The 20,694-nt window shown below is 33.8% G+C and overlaps 1 protein-coding gene across 6 annotated transcripts in view; it reads right to left on the reverse strand.

Annotated features, from left to right (window-relative positions):
* The window catches only part of LOC125653643 (solute carrier family 12 member 9-like), a 33,870-nt gene that overhangs the window by 10,638 nt on the left and 2,538 nt on the right, over positions 1-20,694 (reverse strand). The window contains exons 1-7 of one of the 6 annotated variants that reach the window (XM_056148016.1): positions 19,105-19,236; positions 15,862-15,939; positions 15,581-15,724; positions 12,186-12,331; positions 9,730-9,940; positions 7,832-7,939; positions 2,196-2,307 (exon numbers count right to left, since the gene is read on the reverse strand). In XM_056148016.1, the coding sequence (XP_056003991.1) occupies positions 2,196-2,307; positions 7,832-7,939; positions 9,730-9,940; positions 12,186-12,326 (572 nt within the window). In that variant the 5' untranslated portion in view covers positions 12,327-12,331; positions 15,581-15,724; positions 15,862-15,939; positions 19,105-19,236. Of the gene's footprint in view, positions 1-2,195; positions 2,308-7,831; positions 7,940-9,729; positions 9,941-12,185; positions 12,332-15,580; positions 15,807-15,861; positions 15,940-16,238; positions 18,603-19,104; positions 19,240-20,694 lie in introns of those variants that run through there. The other 5 variants (XM_056147833.1, XM_056147781.1, XM_056147904.1 and 2 more) reach the window with 5 other exon arrangements.

Consider the following 20,694-nt stretch of genomic DNA (forward strand, 5'->3'; position numbering starts at 1 on the left):
TTTTGTTAAAGAAGCTATTTTTAGGAATCGAGGAAAGACGGTATATTTGAAGGAGAACATAAAGTTGTCGATTTTAAGGCAGAAGAAGAGCTATTTGTCTGTCCAGAGAGAGTGAAAATTTATCACAATTTAATTCTAAGTAGTCTGGAAAGTAGGCAGTGGTCCGTCGAGCGAACTGAGGACAGTAAATCTGAAAGCTCCTTCATCTGAAGTTCATAAACATTTGTTTGTCTAGAAACAATTATTTGTAATTAACACTAACAAAAAAATAGAAAGTTCCGATTTGAAAGGGAAAATCAGTAAATTACATTGTTTATCACATACATGTATATTTTGATAATGGTTCTTTTTCTTCCGATTTTTTCACCTGTATGTTACCTATAGAGCAACTGCTGAACTTGTGCGCGTCCTTATATCTGATTTTGTGTATCAGCCGTGTTTTGACAGCTAGCATTCTCAGGGACATTGTATTTCACACATTTAGAAGATTAAGTTTAAAAGGGTGCAAGGGTGTTGTATCCCCCGAAATTCTGCTCAACTGGGCACGATTCCGCTGTCATCGTTGTTTTTTTTTTTTTACTTGTACATGTACACATGTACCAATAGGCGTACGTGTAGATACTGGAAATTTATGCTGGGTTTGATGATTATTTGAATTTTTTACACACTATGCGTTTCAAAATTGCGAATTTAAAACAAGCCGGGTTTTGTTTATGTTTTTTAAACAGTTTATTTATGTTTTGTTAACAAAATATCAATTCAAATAAATATGTTCCAATTACTTATGACTATCAATTATCATTCATAGTGTTAAAATATCTAACAGGTGTAGTGCGGTTGATTTTTTTTAAAGCGGTCGTTATGAAAAGAACTTGAGATGTTGAATGAGCCGTGAACTTAGAGCTTGATGCAAAATAACCCCCTCCTCGCTAAACACACAATATTACTTGGTTTTATTTCATATTCAAGGTAATATACATTAGCATAAGAGAGCTACTGAAGCATGATATCACTACCTCATATTACATTTAGCTAATTCCCTGTATAATTTATATATTAAACATTAGGTGACAATATAAATTTTAGAATCATTGGCTGAGAAAATTCATATAGATATCAAATAATGAATTCAATGCCGTATATATATTAGGTTTTTTTTTTATTTTAGCTGTGATGACATGAAAAAACAAATAAAATAAAAAAAAAAAAGACGTACGACCGTGGATTAAAGAGTTTTTATGGTACAAAACCGATCAACGACAGGGACAGGTAACTAATAGTCATCCCGTGATGAGAACGCGGTTTTCCCCGAGTTACCTATAGATTTTTCCCATCGCGAGAACGCGGAAAACAAGAAATCCGCGTTGTCCATAATGTAGGTATATACTGAGCATTGAAATCCTTCAATATTATTATCAACATAATGTAATTATGTTGTAGGTATCAAAATTTCGTTCTGTCTAAATCGTTTCTAAATTTACAACATTTCTATCAGGTTTTCCGTTTATCGTGAAGATCGTTTATCGTGTTTTGCGTTTATCAGGTCTATCGTGAAGATCGTTTATCAGGTTTTGCGTTTATCAGGTTTATCGTGTATCCTATCGTATCGTGCGTGTATCCTATCGTATCGTGCGTGTATCCTATCCTATTGTGCGTGTATCGTGTCCTATCGTTTATCATGTCAAGAATAACGTTGCGGGTACTGTAACCAAGAAGAATTGTTTTCAACACATCACCCTGTCTTCATTTTTTCTTAATCATCTCCCCTTCAAAGAGTGCATGATCCTTCATTTAAACACACCTGACAGTCTGATGCTTTGTGGTAAGTTTGGTCAAAATTGGCTCATTGGTTTTCGAGAGGAAGTATAAAATGTTAAAAGTTTACAAACAACTATGTACAAACTTCAATCAGAAAAGATCCCTGTGAGCTAAAAATCTTAATTGCTTCGAATGTGTTGCATTCTGTGGCTTCAAACTTGAATGTGACCTAGCACTCTAATGGTTGTTGTACCTCAGCTGTGATGAATATTCTACATAGCTTCCGATAATTTTAAATTTGAAATAATTTTTTTTGCCCTTTATGATAAATTGTTTTCATTTACATGACAGTCCAGACAAAGTGATTGCTAGTTTCCATTGATGAGGAATGAAATAAAACAATCAACTGAGAATTGAATATAAAGAAAGTCCTTTACCTATCACATGAACCAGCAACCAGAATAATTTCAACGAGGTATGCTACAAATGTAAACATCACAGCATACAATGTTCCCTTGGGTATCGCTTTACTAGGATCCTTAAGTTCTCCTGTCAATAAAAAATACATCTCTTTAATTTCCTACTTCATCATACCAACACAGGTCAGTGTTAAAAGAGGCCCATGGTCCTGAACAGTCACCTGAGCATCATAAACAAACACCTTACATACATGGAAAGTATCGCATGATGAGTGCAGCTTTCAAACCAACCAAGAGAACAGAATAGGTTTCATATTTCGTAATCAATCATCACAGACCTGATCACAAGCCACCTTACTGCTAATAGCGAGTCTCTTACTTTATCACAAAGTAGTCGCTTAGATGCAGACTGGGAGGGGAAGACAAAGATGAAAGCATAGACAGACAGACACGGTGATTCTGATATACCTTTATAAAGCTTGTTTGTAGGAGCTTTTAAGACTGATTCTATATAAGTATCAAAATTCAGTGGCCACGATATGTCACAGATTTTTTGTTTGCAGGAGCTTTTAATAAGAATGTCATTTGTTTGATACACGTTCAGAAATAAAGGAGAAGATTTTTAAAAATCCAATGGTTTTTATTAAGTAAATGATCCGTACAGCCTTATCTGGGGCCTGGAATCTTGACATTTAAGTTTCTTGTATCTGTGCTAGATGTTCAGTATAGGTATATGGTATCCGGGACATGAAAAGAATTCTAAAGGAATATTTCATATTCACAGTATAAAATACAGAACCCTATCCTAAGCATCAAAGTCCCAGACTTGAGTTCAGAAATGTAACAGAACTAGTCAAGACTTCACTCTTCATTATTATTTACCAACTTAAGATTGTTCAATGTCTAAAAGTCAAGAGGATTCTAAAAGACACAATACATCTTCATTATATAAGTCATAAATCTCCCACTGTAGCAGCATAATCCCTTACCCTGTCTAAAAAATAACAGTAATGTGAGCCTAGATAATAATAGCAACGTGAGCCTAGATAATAACAGTAATGCGAGTCTAGATAATAGCAGTACTGTAATGTGAGTCTAGATAATAACAGTAATGTGAGTCTAGATAATAGCAGTACTGTAATGTGAGTCTAGATAATAGCAGTAATGTGAGTCTAGATAATAACAGTAATGTGAGCCTAGATAAAAACAGTAATGTGAGCCTAGATAATAGCAGTAATGTGAGTCTAGATAATAACAGTAATGTGAGTCTAGATAATAGCAGTAATGTGAGCCTATATAATAACAGTAATGTAAGTCTAGATAATAATAGTAATGTGAGTCTAGATAATAGCAGTAATGTGAGTCTAGATAATAATAGTAATGTGAGTCTATATAATAGCAGTACTGTAATGTGAGTCTCGATAATAACAGTAATGTGAGTCTCGATAATAACAGCAATGTGAGTCTAGATAATAACAGTAATGTGTGAGTCTAGATAATAGCAGTAATGTGAGTCTAGATAATAACAGTAATGTGAGTCTAGATAATAACAGTAATGTGAGCCTAAATAATAGCAGTAATGTGTGAGTCTAGATAATAACAGTAATGTGAGTCTAGATAATAACAGTAATGTGTGAGTCTAGATAATAGCAGTAATGTGAGTCTAGATAATAACAGTAATGTGAGTCTAGATAATAACAGTAATGTGTGAGTCTAGATAATAGCAGTAATGTGAGTCTAGATAATAACAGTAATGTGAGCCTATATAATAACAGTAATGTAAGTCTAGATAATAATAGTAATGTGAGTCTAGATAATAGTAGTAATGTGAGTCTAGATAATAATAGTAATGCGAGTCTAGATAATAGCAGTAATGTGAGTCTAGATAATAACAGTAATGTGAGTCTAGATAATAACAGTAATGTGAGCCTAGATAATAACAGTAATGTGAGTCTAGATAATAACAGTAATGTGAGTCTAGATAATAGCAGTAATGTGAGTCTAGATAATAGCAGTAATGTGAGTCTAGATAATAGCAGTAATGTGAGCCTATATAATAACAGTAATGTAAGTCTAGATAATAATAGTAATGTGAGTCTAGATAATAGCAGTAATGTGAGTCTAGATAATAATAGTAATGCGAGTCTATATAATAGCAGTACTGTAATGTGAGTCTCGATAATAGCAGTAACGTGAGTCTAGATAATAGCAGTAATGTGTGAGTCTAGATAATAGCAGTAATGTGAGTCTAGATAATAACAGTAATGTGTGAGTCTAGATAATAGCAGTAATGTGAGTCTAGATAATAGCAGTAATGTGAGTCTAGATAATAACAGTAATGTGTGAGTCTAGATAATAACAGTAATGTGAGTCTAGATAATAGCAGTAATGTGAGTCTAGATAATAACAGTAATGTGTGAGTCTAGATAATAACAGTAATGTGAGTCTAGATAATAGCAGTAATGTGAGTCTAGATAATAACAGTAATGTGTGAGTCTAGATAATAACAGTAATGTGTGAGTCTAGATAATAGCAGTAATGTGAGTCTAGATAATAGCAGTAATGTGAGTCTAGATAATAACAGTAATGTGTGAGTCTAGATAATAACAGTAATGTGAGTCTAGATAATAGCAGTAATGTGAGTCTAGATAATAACAGTAATGTGAGTCTAGATAATAATAGTAATGCGAGTCTATATAATAGCAGTACTGTAATGTGAGTCTCGATAATAACAGTAATGTGAGTCTAGATAATAGCAGTAATGTGCGTCTAGATAATAACAGTAATGTGAGTCTAGATAATAACAGTAATGTGTGAGTCTAGATAATAGCAGTAATGTGTGAGTCTAGATAATAGCAGTAATGTGTGAGTCTAGATAATAGCAGTAATGTGCGAGTCTAGATAATAGCAGTAATGTGAGTCTCGATAATAACAGTAATGTGAGTCTAGATAATAATAGCAATGTGAGTCTAGATAATAGCAGTAATGTGTGAGTCTAGATAATAGCAGTAATGTGTGAGTCTAGATAATAGCAGTAATGTAATGTGAGTCTAGATAATAGCAGTACTGTAATGTGAGTCTAGATAATAACAGTAATGTGAGTCTAGATAATAACAGTACTGTAATGTGAGTCTAGATAATAACAGTAATGTGAGTCTAGATAATAGCAGTACTGTAATGTGAGTCTAGATAATAGCAGTAATGTGAGTCTAGATAATAACAGTAATGTGAGTCTAGATAATAGCAGTAATGTGAGTCTAGATAATAGCAGTAATGTGAGTCTAGATAATAACAGTAATGTGAGTCTAGATAATAACAGTAATGTGTGAGTCTAGATAATAGCAGTAATGTAATGTGAGTCTAGATAATAGCAGTAATGTGTGAGTCTAGATAATAGCAGTAATGTGAGTCTCGATAATAACAGTAATGCGAGTCTAGATAATAGCAGTAATGTGTGAGTCTAGATAATAGAAGTAATGTAATGTGAGTCTAGATAATAGCAGTAATGTCAGTCTAGATAATAGCAGTAATGTGAGTCTAGATAATAACAGTAATGCGAGTCTAGATAATAGCAGTACTGTAATGTGAGTCTAGATAATAGCAGTACTGTAATGTGAGTCTAGATAATAACAGTACTGTAATGTGAGTCTAGATAATAACAGTAATGTGAGTCTAGATAATAGCAGTACTGTAATGTGAGTCTAGATAATAGCAGTAATGTGAGTCTAGATAATAACAGTAATGTGAGTCTAGATAATAACAGTAATGCGAGTCTAGATAATAACAGTAATGCGAGTCTAGATAATAGCAGTAATGTGTGAGTCTAGATAATAGCAGTAATGTGAGTCTAGATAATAACAGTAATGTGAGTCTAGATAATAACAGTAATGTGTGAGTCTAGATAATAGCAGTAATGTGTGAGTCTAGATAATAACAGTAATGTGAGTCTCGATAATAACAGCAATGTGAGTCTAGATAATAACAGTAATGTGTGAGTCTAGATAATAACAGTAATGTGAGTCTCGATAATAACAGTAATGTGAGTCTAGATAATAACAGTAATGTGTGAGTCTAGATAATAGCAGTAATGTGTGAGTCTAGATAATAACAGTAATGTGAGTCTAGATAATAACAGTAATGTGTGAGTCTAGATAATAACAGTAATGTGTGAGTCTAGATAATAACAGTAATGTGAGTCTCGATAATAACAGCAATGTGAGTCTAGATAATAACAGTAATGTGTGAGTCTAGATAATAGCAGTAATGTGAGTCTAGATAATAGCAGTAATGTGTGAGTCTAGATAATAGCAGTAATGTGAGTCTAGATAATAGCAGTAATGTGAGTCTAGATAATAACAGTAATGTGAGTCTAGATAATAATAGTAATGCGAGTCTATATAATAGCAGTACTGTAATGTGAGTCTCGATAATAACAGTAATGTGAGTCTAGATAATAACAGTAATGTGAGTCTAGATAATAGCAGTAATGTGAGTCTAGATAATAGCAGTAATGCAAGTCTAGATAATAATAGTAATGTGAGTCTAGATAATAACAGTAATGTGTGAGTCTAGATAATAGCAGTAATGTGAGTCTAGATAATAGCAGTAATGTGAGTCTAGATAATAACAGTAATGTGAGTCTAGATAATAGCAGTAATGTGAGTCTAGATAATAGCAGTAATGTGAGTCTAGATAATAGCAGTAATGTGAGTCTAGATAATAGCAGTAATGTGAGTCTAGATAATAACAGTAATGTGAGTCTAGATAATAGCAGTAATGTGAGTCTAGATAATAGCAGTAATGTGAGTCTAGATAATAACAGTAATGTGAGTCTAGATAATAGCAGTAATGTGTGAGTCTAGATAATAGCAGTAATGTGAGTCTAGATAATAGCAGTAATGCGAGTCTAGATAATAGCAGTAATGTGAGTCTCGATAATAACAGTAATGTGAGTCTAGATAATAGCAGTAATGTGTGAGTCTAGATAATAGCAGTAATGTGAGTCTAGATAATAGCAGTAATGTGAGTCTAGATAATAACAGTAATGTGAGTCTAGATAATAATAGTAATGCGAGTCTATATAATAGCAGTACTGTAATGTGAGTCTCGATAATAACAGTAATGTGAGTCTAGATAATAGCAGTAATGTGTGAGTCTAGATAATAACAGTAATGTGAGTCTATAAAATAGCAGTAATGTGAGCCTAGATAATAACAGTAATGCGAGTCTAGATAATAGCAGTAATGTGTGAGTCTAGATAATAACAGTAATGTGAGTCTATAAAATAGCAGTAATGTGAGCCTAGATAATAACAGTAATGTGAGTCTAGATAATAACAGTAATGTGTGAGTCTAGATAATAGCAGTAATGTGAGTCTAGATAATAGCAGTAATGTGAGTCTAGATAATAGCAGTAATGTGTGAGTCTAGATAATAACAGTAATGTGTGAGTCTAGATAATAACAGTAATGTGTGAGTCTAGATAATAACAGTAATGTGAGTCTAGATAATAACAGTAATGTGAGTCTAGATAATAACAGTAATGTGTGAGTCTAGATAATAATAGTAATGTGAGTCTAGATAATAACAGTAATGTGAGTCTAGATAATAATAGTAATGCGAGTCTGCATGAAGTGGAGATATACCGCTACTGACCTGACATGTTTGCACCATTAAGTATTCCTGTAACGCTGCTGAACAGAATGGCAAACACACTGGCAAAGGTCATCATGTCCTTGGTGTTGTAGTCCTTCTCATAATGTGCTGCAAAATTTCCAAGTTCTTTGCATCACTTAAATCAAACACTACACATGTATCACTAGCAAGAATATGGTTCAATATTATTATTGAACTTTAATTCAAGGTAATTGTTTTTAGCAATGAGGTAACAAAATTCTTCAGGCTGACTATGTAAGTTGTAAACTTTATTTCTAACAGTTATTATTTTCTTGCAACTGAGTTGTGGTGGGGATAGTTATGGACCGGTAGTCACTTAGCGGTAATATGTCAATTTACTGGGGTCCATGAAAAAAATTCATATTGGGAGGGGCATAAGTTTAGTAAGGCTGACTAGCTGAGCACAATATATATTTTTTCACAGACCCTGTATTTTCCTTGCAAGTGACCAATTAAAATTTATCTTTAGGATGTTCTGAGACAAACCACCATCAGTAGGTCATGTAGCTGCAGAACTGTAGCTCTCTGAAAAAATATTTTGACATAACAGAGAGCTACAGATCCATCCCTTATAAAAACCTTCGATTTACGGCGCACAAAAAGCTACGCACGGTTGAAACCTTATATCGTTGTATTCTTGAGTTGCTGGATTCCTGTTGGTCCTCGATAGGTCACGTAAGGTCATGCATTTTAATGAGTTATGCGAAAATATCGGCGTTGTGTCCCACGGGAGGTAAACGGAGAGTGACCGACCGTGGGTTTCTGACAATGAGTGGGGATATGGGTTTTAGGTCATGTGGTGTGGGAATATAGATTTTAGGTTATGTGGAGTGGGGATACTGATTTTAGATTATGTGGAGTGGGGATATGGATTTTAGGTCACGTGGAGAGGGGATATGGATTTTAGGTCATGTGGAGCTGGGATATGGATTTTAGGTCTTGTGAAGTGGGGGTATGGATTTTATATCCCATCAATAGGTTATACATACAGGTTTGTGGGATATGGACTTTATTTACTGTCAGTAAGGTCATGCAGAGGGGATAAGGACTTAAGTAGGTCACATCACATGGAGGGGGCATGTAGACAGCATAATATGGAATCATACAGTACATTGTATTCCTCTTGTACAGAGAGAATGCACAATTCTGAACAGATGATTTAAGTATCTTGCCTATTTATACATTTGTACATTCGTGTTTTTGATATGGGATCTAAGGACGAAGAACCTACTTGAAATTCTTTCAGTTTTGCACAGTAACTTAAAAGCTTATAGCGTGCACCCCTATAATTGGGTTAATTTCCTTGGAAAAAAGCATGATGCACCCACAAAATTTTCTCAGAAAAAAGCATGACTTATGTTTATTACGCATAAAAAAGATAATGAAATAAATTAAAAATTCATAAACACAAATATTGAATTTAGAGTCTTATATTGCATGTTGATGTACTTTTCATGCTAGTGTACTTGAGTATGAATAAACCCAAGCCTGTCTGTTGTAACAGATTCACATTGTTATAGCTCTATGTACAATCAATACGATGTCTTTAATTCAAACAGCTATCCAGATAAACAGTCGTTATTGGCAGCCTTTCATCTTGTGAACTCCACTATCCGTGTGAACTGAGGTGTGACTGATGACCTATAGGTACACTTGTACCCTGTCAGTCCATTTTTTTTTTTTTTTTTTTTACAGAGTACTCAACTATCGCTCGATGAAAGCCTTAAAGTATTCGACTAGGCTATCTGAGTAAAATTGACATCCCTAATTTCTAGTAATATACATGTACTTACAAAATGTATTGTCTTTAAAGATATTTCTAGTAATATACTTATAAAACGTATTGTCTTTGAAGGTATTTCTAGTAATATACTTACAAAATGTATTGTCTTTGAAGGTCCCTGCATTAAGTCCAGTGTATGGAGCACTGGTCTGTGTAACATAGCCACTCTCATTAGCATGAAAGCAGTACAGGGAAATATTTCTTTTCTCGTGAATACGTTTGGCCTGTTCTGCATAATCCACATCTTGAATGGAATTTTTGGCAAATACACTTACAAACACAGAAAGAAGGCATATCACAACGACCTGAAAAACAAGAGGTTCAGAGGTCACATCGCTCAAGTGAATCATCCAAATCAAACTTTTTATAATTCCATTATAGCCCAAGTACAGGCCCCAGAGAAATAAATTAGAATTATTGTTTGCACATTCATTGAACAAACTGGGTCTTTGAGAAGGTTTTTTAGAAAATCTTTCCACAATTTCTTGTTTAAGACTTTAACCCACACTGTGGTCTACCTGACCCTGATGTCAGGTTTTGAACAGAGTTATATATCATACATGTATCTACCTATAATTGCATGTTCATGTGATTTAATTAAATTTGATTCATTTCAATTTGACAATTTGCATTGTTGAGCAGATATTGCAGGGTTTCCCTATGCAGGGATTTTTTAGGGTCTGTAGGGGGCCGAAATAAGGCCCCATTCCTAACGCTAAAAAGCAGGGATTTTTCCCAATTTTTGCTTTGACATTCCCAAACAATGAAAACAAATCAAGCAGGGTAGCCAAATCGTTCATAAATCTTCTTCACAGGCTCACAGCTTACAATTTTGGCCTCTGCTTATTTGAATTAGGTAAGCTTTGACCAAATTGAAAGTCAGAAGGAGCCCAATTATACCTTAAAGCCCTCTGAATTGGGTTTTTTCCCTATTTCTTTGTATGAAACATTTTTCCCAAATTCAAGCAAATGTCGCTATTTTTCCCAATTGGAAAGGCCCTGGCCCATGAAATCAAGACCTTTAAAAAACCTGCTATGTATTCTGTTGTAAGAGTTTCTGTAAATCTACAGAACACCCTGGAATGTCTGCATATTGATTCTATAAAGTATTTAATATCTGAATCTTCATTATATAGACAAGCTTTCATACAAGTTTTAGTTTTTCTGGTTCTTATTTTCAGTTACATTGTATATGCCCTTGGAAAGGGGCATGGTGTTTCATTTGTAATGAACAAATAAATTCCCTTTATTCAGAGATACTTTGTGCCAAATAGTTTGGTTGAAATTGACCCACTAGTTATTGAAGAGAAGTCAAAACTTGGAAGATTTACAGAAGAGTCAAGACAAATGATGGAAAAATTCATTGTCAGAAAAGCTTATCTGATGTTTCAGTTCAACTGAGAAATGCAAACCTGCATCATCAATACAAGCATTGATATAAAGCATGTATCACAGCATCACACTGAAATTGTCTTAAGCCATGCACGTGCACACATGGGCGTGACAATGTGTCAGTTTCTCGTTCTTCTCTATGGAACTACTGTTACCTTCTGATCACACTAATCGGCACATAAGTATAGAAAGTTTGGGTAAATTGTTGTATCCAAGTCCATCCGTCCGTCACACTTTCTTATCATTGGAACTCAAAATTCAGTTTAAGAAATATAGCTTTTTTTTGGCACACAATTTGGCATATCATGAAGATTTGAATTTTCATTCAGGTCAGGGAAAAAGGGGGCCCCCTTAAGGCTCTAATTCCTATGAAACCTTGTCCTTGGAACTCCTTATATACATGTACACATGTATAACATTTCCTGTTTACAAATGATTTTTTTCCTCGTTTTCATTTCTAATATGATAGGATTACTGGTATTCAGTGAAAACATCAGATAATACATATATGTTCTCATATTTGTAACAGTATTCAGTGAAAACATTAAATACATGTATGAGCTTGTAATTGTAATGATATTAAGTGAAAATATTGAATACATGAACGTTCTTCAATTTTGTAATTGTAAAGATTTTAAGTGAAAACATTTAATACATGTACAAGTTCATATTTGTAACAGTATTCAGTGACAACATTTGATACATGTACGAGCTCATATTTGTAACAGTATTCAGTGACAACATTTGATACATGTACGAGCTCATATTCGTAACAGTATTCAGTAATTCACAGATTGCATAACATCAAAAGTGACATAAAGCTCTATCTACATACACTACTGTCTCAAAGGTCATCATGTAAATCACAAGAAAATTAATCCTGAAATGGATATAGTCTTCCAAATATTGGAAACATTCATAAAGTACAATGTACGTGCAAGCCTATATAATTCTTATTGGAGTGGATATAACCACAATCTAATTAAAATCACATCTTCTCTAACCGTTTCCAGTGTAAAGGTTGGAGAAGATCTGATTTTAATTAGATTGGACATACCCATGAACTCTGCTAACAGAAGAAGATAAACAATACTCTACAACATTGAAATTAACACTCCACAAACATGCTTTTTTCTAAAATAAATTTGTTAACCTTACCAGAAATATAACAAGTGATGTTTTGGCAAACATGGCACCTCCAACAATGCAGATACCTAGACAGACAAAGAGAACGATGGAGCAGTAGAGGTACTTGTACCAGGAATCATGGTTGCCTTTCAAAAATGCATGTTCCACCATTGTTCCTGTAAATTAGAAACAAATCATCCTGTAGCCAATGTTTCATTATTGAAAACAAACTCATATTCTCATTTCAAGATACAGAGAGATCAGCTGATGTTGTACATCTGAATCCAAAGCATTTAACACTGGAATAGCTTTACTGGTATCAGATACAAAATGAAGTAAGTATTGAAGGGGTGTATAAGGATTTATTTGGTGAAAAAGGAATTTCAAAGAAAAAGTGAGCAAGCTAGCTCACGTATCCCATGCCCCCACAATAAATGACAATGCTAGAAATAATGAATGACAATACTCCATATAAAGAATGACAATGCCATGCATAATAAAGACAACAAATTTTTATGCCTCTGTGCTATATATTACACTATTTTCACCCATGTACATGTAAGTAGATGGAACTACTCAAGTCATACATACTATTGTTTAAAAACATAAATTGTGTAAAAGATCAAAACAGAAATTTTTAATTACATATGGCTTGAAAATCGGTTTCATGCAACCTAGCTTCAAGTAATATATTTTGGCCAAACTTATATATTGTTCAAAAGGGGCATGACTCCCATAAAAAAATCCAATCAGAATTTCCTGCTAATATGAGCATCTACACAGTATGTCCTTATTAAGTGCAAAGTTTCATGAATCTGTTAAGTGGTTTCAGAGGAGTTGCACTTACAAGAATAGGACTAGCGGAGACCAAACCTCTAAGTTCAAAAGGCCAGGGCATAATTCCCAGGAAAAAATTGAATCAGAAATTCCTGCTAATATATACATCTACACAGTAAGTCCTTATTAACTAACAGTTTCATGAAATTTTGTCGAGTGGTTACAGAGGAGTTGCACTGACAAGAAGAGGACTGACTGGTCAAAAACACTATACCCTCTGCAATTTGTTGCATGGAGTAAATTACATGTACAGTACTGATGAGACCAACATTACAGAAAGCTGACCAAAAGCAAACTATAGGTCAACTTTCTGGGTTTGTTCTGCATTAGCCTTAGCAAACTCAGAGAGATTGTAACACATTTCATATTGCATCAAAGTTCAGATGAATTGGAAACAGGTTCTTATAACTTACGAGTTCCTAGGTCTCCAAGAGTAGACTCAAGATCAGAAAGCAAACATTTGAGGTACATTCAGAAACCAAACCATGCAACACAACCTGTATTCCCTAACAGCAAACATGTGGTTGAGCTCATCATTGTGTATGCAAAGTTGAACCTTTCATCAAAACTTTATTGCTAAAGATGTTTTGTAATAGGCTGTGACATTATAGTCTAGTGATCTATGTTATATCTAATATCGTCTGTGACATAGTCTACTGACCTACAATACATCTAATATAGTCTGTGACATAGTCTACTGACCTACAATACGTCTAATATAGTCTGTGACATAGTCTACTGACCTACAATATGTCTAATATAGTCTGTGACATAGTCTACTGACCTACATTATGTCTAATATAGTCTGTGACATAGTCTACTGACCTACAATACGTCTAATATAGTCTGTGACATAGTCTACTGACCTACATTATGTCTAATATAGTCTGTGACATAGTCTACTGACCTACAATACATCTAATATCGTCTGTGACATAGTCTACTGACCTACATTATGTCTAATATAGTCTGTGACATAGTCTACTGACCTACATTATGTCTAATATAGTCTGTGACATAGTCTACTGACCTACATTATGTCTAATATAGTCTGTGACATAGTCTACTGACCTACATTATGTCTAATATAGACTGCGACATAGTCTACTGACCTACATTACATCGAATATCGTCAGTGACATAGTCTACTGACCTACATTATGTCTAATATAGTCTGTGACATAGTCTACTGACCTACATTACGTCGAATATCATCTGTGACATAGTCTACTGACCTACATTACGTTTAATATAGTCTGTGACATAGTCTATGACCTACATTACGTTTAATATAATCTGTGACATAGTCTACTGACCTACATTATGTCTAATATAGTCTGCGACATAGTCTACTGACCAACATTACATCGAATATCCTCAGTGACATAGTCTACTGACCTACATTACGTCTAATATAGTCTGTGACATAGTCTACTGACCTACATTACGTCGAATATCGTCAATGACATAGTCTACTGACCTACATTACGTCTAATATAGTATGTGACATAGTCTACTGACCTACATTACATTTAATATCATCTGTGACATAGTCTACTGACCTACATTACGTCTAATATCATCTGTGACATAGTCTACTGACCTACATTACGTTTAATATAGTCTGTGACATAGTCTACTGACCTACATTACGTTTAATATAATCTGTGACATAGTCTACTGACCTACATTATGTTTTATAATGTGACATAGTCTACTGACCTACATTATGTCTAATATCGTCTGTGACATAGTCTACTGACCTACATTACATCTAATATTATCTGTGACATAGTCTACTGACCTACATTACGTCTTAAATAGTCTGTGACATAGACACAAACTGACCTACATTACGTCTGTGACATTGACAGTATAATAGCTGTTTGGTACATTGTGATGTCACAGTGATAAGGTTTTCAAATTCGAGTGAATTAGAAAATGGTTCTGGCATAATTTTGAGGAGTGGGAGGTTGTTTGAAAAAAAGTATCAAATTCCCCTTGCCAATTCTTCTTCGAATTCAATGAAATATTCAAAATAAATTTGACCTGTATAGTTCTTCAGAATTTTAAACTTGATAAGCATTGAGGTTTCAGTTTAAGAAATTTAGTACTGTAGTGAGAGAATACAAACTTAAATGTAAGCTTAAGTACTTCATATTCCCATGATGCATTAAAACAATGAAAATCTTTTATTCAATGTCTCTTGATAAAAATTTATTGACACTTTTGTTCATAAAATCTGACAGATAAATTCTGTCTGTAACAATACACATAGCAAAATCAGGTTTTATGTAGTTAATTTTCAAGTATTAATTGTTGATTGCATTTTTGTCTAAACCATAAAATCTGAGAGGGGGTGGGGGGTGGGGGGGTGGGGGATTCTGAACAAGATGTGGCATTTGCACACACGATCGTTATGCAACAGTTACATTAGTTACATGTTCTATTTAAAAACTCTTTCCAGTAACCTCATTGCTTATCTGAACCAGAACTGCATTTAGAGGTTAATTGTTTGACTAGATGGATTCTGCTTGACCACTGTAAACATATAAGTTTTGAATTGTAGTAATATTACTATACTTCACCTATTGACCTGGTTAATTCTGCAGTAGTAAAACCATCTAACTAGTAATGCAAGGGTTCCAGCCGGGTTCATTCTCTGATTAATCTAATTCAAATTTTTCTCCTTACTTTGGCTAACAAAGTAATGTCTGTATATGCACAACCTTCTATAATACAAATGTACATACATGTCAGAATTGACGTTACATTTTTACTTGCCACAACCAGGAACAATTTTGAAACCTGATGAATATCAATTCAGCTGTTATACATGCACTCACTGACACACATGCATTACATTTACCCTATCCCATCCAACTTTGTTGCGTGGGTATAATTAAGGCATTATCTTCTTCATTTCAGTTTTTTTTAAAATAAAGATCTGAAAATTTAGAAATCAATGTCTGTATTCAGTGTAACAAAGCCAGGTAGTGATATTTCATTGTGTATTTTAATAGCAAAAGTGCATTAAAATGTGGAAAATATTTTTCAATTTTAATTAAAAAATAAATAAATCTGTAAACCAAAAATATAAAACTTTGGCGTAGCATTAAGAATTTCAACTCTCATGTAAATAATATTCCATCAAAAAATGTATGATTAATTAAAATAAAAATATCACTTAGCTAGACACAACCATTACAAAATGAAAACCAAAAACTATAGAATAGTAGGTGGTACCTCGCAGCGAAATTCGGATTGTATCTGCACAATCTTAAACAAGTACTTGTAGAGCATTAAATGATTATTTTTTCACATCTGTTGTGCTATATATCAAACATGGAATAGGAGTGCCGACTAATTGATCAACACACACAGGAACATTATGAAAATCTGTATGCACTCCCATTCTGCGTTGTTGTCCTATAAACACATTCCAATGTAAACATTCATTATTAACTTCATACACAACGTTTCGCCATATTTTTTCCTAAGTCTATTTTTTTCATCTCCTTGGATGATATGAAGAGTTCTTGTATGATTTCCGGAATTGGTTTAAATTGTATATTGTTGTAATATTAATGTACTTTGTATATGAGCCTGGTTAGCTGAGTGGTAAGTAATGCAAGGGTCTCGGGTTCGATCTGATTGATATAAGACTTCTCTACCCTTCTTTAAATTGTTACAACAACTTAGTAATGTCCATATATCTACAACCTTCTGTAATACATAAGAATGGACTTCACATTTTTACTCATCACATCCAAGAACTATCAAAATATACTAACTCTAAAACAGATCTGGTAATATGGCCCAAGTTTTTTTTTTTTTACAATAGAAACAAGATAGAATACAAGCGTATTGTACCTGATATGTCACAAAAATGATACATTACTTAGAAGCATTGCATATGTTCATAATACTATAAAATCAAAAACTATTAAAAAAAAAAAATCAAAATTGTTGCCAAATATAAGTAGAAGTTCTTGTAATTTCATTCTTCAGAAATTCATATTCTCCCCCTTCCATGATAAAATGAAAATTTTGCCATGGAAATAAAGGTTTGGGTACCAGGAATACACAACAGCCACATCAAAGTGTAAAACCCTGCTGACCCAGAGAATGCTTCACACATAAGTGAACTAAGCCCCACTAGAAAAGGGATAGTCTCTAAAATGTTCTCCTTTCCCACTCTAACAGTGAGTGAACAAGTGAATGATGAGCGAGAGCAGGGTGAATGGTATATGAACGCAGAGCATGAATGGAATGCAAATATATATGCAAAATGACTGGTGAATGCAAGATAAACAAGAGGCCCATGGCCCATTACGCTCACCTGAGTCACCTTGGCTCATATTTGAAGATTTTTTCTCTATATTCACATGTAAAACTTTAATCCCTATTGTTGCCCCAACTTACTCCCAGGGGCCATGATTTTTTTCAAAATTGAATCTGGACCATGTCAGGAAGCTTTCATGTGAATGTAAACTTTTCTGGTCCAATGATTTTTCAGAAGAAGATTTTTAATGATTTTCCCTACATATTTGTATGTAAAACTTTGATCCCCTATTGTCGCATCATCTTACCCCCAGGGCCCATGATTTTAATAAACTTGAATCTGCACTATGTCAGGAAGCTTTCATGTAAATTTCAACTTTCCTGGCCCAGTAGTTTTTTTTTAAAGATTTTCCCTATATATTTGTATGTAAAACTTTGGTCCCCTATTGTAGCCCCACCATAACCCAGAGGGCCATGATTTTAAGAAACTTGAATCTGCACAATGCCAGGAAGCTTTCATGAAAATTTCAGCTTTTGTAGCCCAATGGTTCTTGAGAAGAAAATTTTTAAATGACCCCACCCTATTTTTGCATTTTGTGATTATCTCCCCTTTGAAGGGGGCATGGACCTTCATTTGAACAAACTTGAACGCCCTTCACCCAAGGATGCTTTTGGCCAAGTTTGGTTGAAATTGGCCCAATGGTTCTGGAGAAGAAGTCGAAAATGTAAAAAGTTTACAGACAGATGGACAGATGACGGACAACAGGCGAACAAAAAAGCTCACTTGAGCTTTCAGCTCAGGTGAGCTAACAATTCATTTGGAATGTCTCGGGCATTTTTCTTGTATTGTATATGTCAAATATATACTGTATCCCATTTCTATTCTCAATGACCATGTAGCTGTAGCGTGTGACAACATGGCGAGAATTTCATCACCCTTGAAAGCAATTTTTACGATGGTCGAGCGATCTAGCACATTGATCACATGCTGCTAGAAGATTTGGTTCCCAGGTCATGAGTTCAATCCTGGGTGTGGGCGGAAGTGCGTATCCAAAAATAATGAATTTTTCTGTGCTTTATTGTGTGTTTGTATATTAGTTTATAAGTACCGGTACATGTATCTTTCTTATGATGCAATTTGGGCCCCAACCTTTGAAAATCCTTTGTTTGTTGACTCAATAATAGTATTAACTGGAAACTTCACTCAATTAATATATATTCAATCTATACAAATGAAAGTGAAGTGCGTGTATTCAATGCACATTGCTCATGAAATGATCATAGTAAATTCAATATGAAAAATGCAAAGGAAGAATAATTATTACAGACAAAAGCTACTAAATGCTGAACACACATGGAATGAATGGTGAACACACGGTGAATGAATGGTGAACACACAGTGAATGAATGGTGAACACACAGTGAATGAATGGTGAACACACAGTGAATGAATGGTGAACACACAGTGAATGAACGCCGCACACACAGTATATGAATGGTAAACAGCGAACACTGAACACACGGTGAATGAATGGTGAACACACAGTGAATGAATGGTGAACACACGATGAATGAATGCTGAACACACCGTGAATGAATGCTGAACACAGTGAATAAATAGTGAACAAACAGAAAAATGGGAAAGCAGAACATTTCAGGGACTGTATCAGGTTTACTGTGGTGATATTGAATAAACTTAAACAATGATCATATCAATTTAAAACTCAAGCTCTCTTATTTCACCTTAGGTCATGAAATGATATTCATACACTTATGAATAAGTGCATGTAAACATGCATTCATAAAAATTGTATTGATCATCACTAACCTCCTGGTCCAAAATTTTCAATCATGGCCTCCACAAAACCTGTTACGTAAAGACCAACTGCTAAAACATTGGCCACAAAGAATAGAAACCCAATGCTGCCTCCGAACTCGGGACCCAAAGCGCGGCTTATCATATCTGATTTTGGATAAGGAATATTGGCCAAGTTCAAAAAATGTTGAGAATACTAAAATACTGTATAGTGGGGTTTTTTTTCTCCCTTGGGTGTATACTTTAGTGATTTATTAGTTTAAAGGTACAGTGTATGTTAATAATCTTGGATGAATATATATTTTGGCAGACATGGAGTTCCAATAACCTAAAACCTGAAAAGCAATGTAGTGTTGATATAAAACCAACTTATAATTGTGTAAATTGTGCACCAGTTATTGTCATGTCAAAACAAAAGCCATGACATTCTTTTAATTTGATTTTTCATATTCAAACACTAATCACAAATTTAAATTGGATTATATCTGTTGTCTTCTTCCATCAGCTTTTGATTAAAGTGGGGACACTATGCTTGGATTTGTAGTATTAAAATATGAAGTTTATTGTATGATCAAATATCACTAGGGCTAAGAATTTATAAATGCAACTATATAATATTTTAAAATTAATATTGCAACATTATTAAATGGAAAAACATCTATTAAATCATAGAACACTTTATATTAAAGTTGTATGATCCGATGTTTCAACAGATTTTTTCCATTTGATAAAAACATTTTTAACTTGTCACATGTCTATTGGGTACATTTTTTAGGATATTCAAAATGCCTTATAAAGAATTACAACTGTTTTAACCAGAAGTAATTGGTTTTAAAATACATGCAAGGGTTACTAAACTATTTTTCATTAACTTGCTCAGAAAACCTAACTTAAGCCTACGATTTTCATAGTTTGTCTTAAATGCATGTGAAAATATTATAGACCTCTATTTTTGCCACACTAAACACTAACTACTTGAGGAAAAGTTGCAGTGTAGTTGTTCTTATTAATAAGATTTTAAAAGGTAATGTTCCTTATATCAATCTCATTTCAGACCCCTATATTATTGCTCCAACCTGCCCTTTCCCACCATTGGATGGAGGTAAGAACAAATAATACACTTAACAGGAAGTCTGAAGATTTTTTCAATTACTTCAATCTATTTTTACAATTTCTATCGGTTTGTACTTCCTAGTTTTTCAATATATTACTCTAGTATCTTGGTATATTTAGCATACCATCCTAAAAAACTTTAAAATACTTTTTAGATACTCTGCATAGTGCTCTACCAAAAGAAAAAAATTCAGATATGTTGATCTTAATAATAATAATGTTTTATTTTGATAATTTTACAGATGTAGATTTTATGTCATACTGTCATTGAATTTCATGTGTTTTACTGGCGCATTCCTCATCTTTACGTCTTAGATGAGTAATATGTTTTATATAAGGCACCATATAAATTTCATTTAATATTATTATCTATTACAGGAAACTGAAAGTTTATATCATGGGATGTTGAAAGTATCAAAGCTAAACAAGATGTGTGTGTGAAACACAAATGCCCCCGATAATGGTCAATTCCAAAGATGGCCAAGGTCA

Source organism: Ostrea edulis, chromosome 1 (genome assembly GCF_947568905.1).
Source record: "Ostrea edulis chromosome 1, xbOstEdul1.1, whole genome shotgun sequence".
NCBI classification, from domain to species: Eukaryota; Metazoa; Mollusca; class Bivalvia; order Ostreida; family Ostreidae; genus Ostrea; species Ostrea edulis.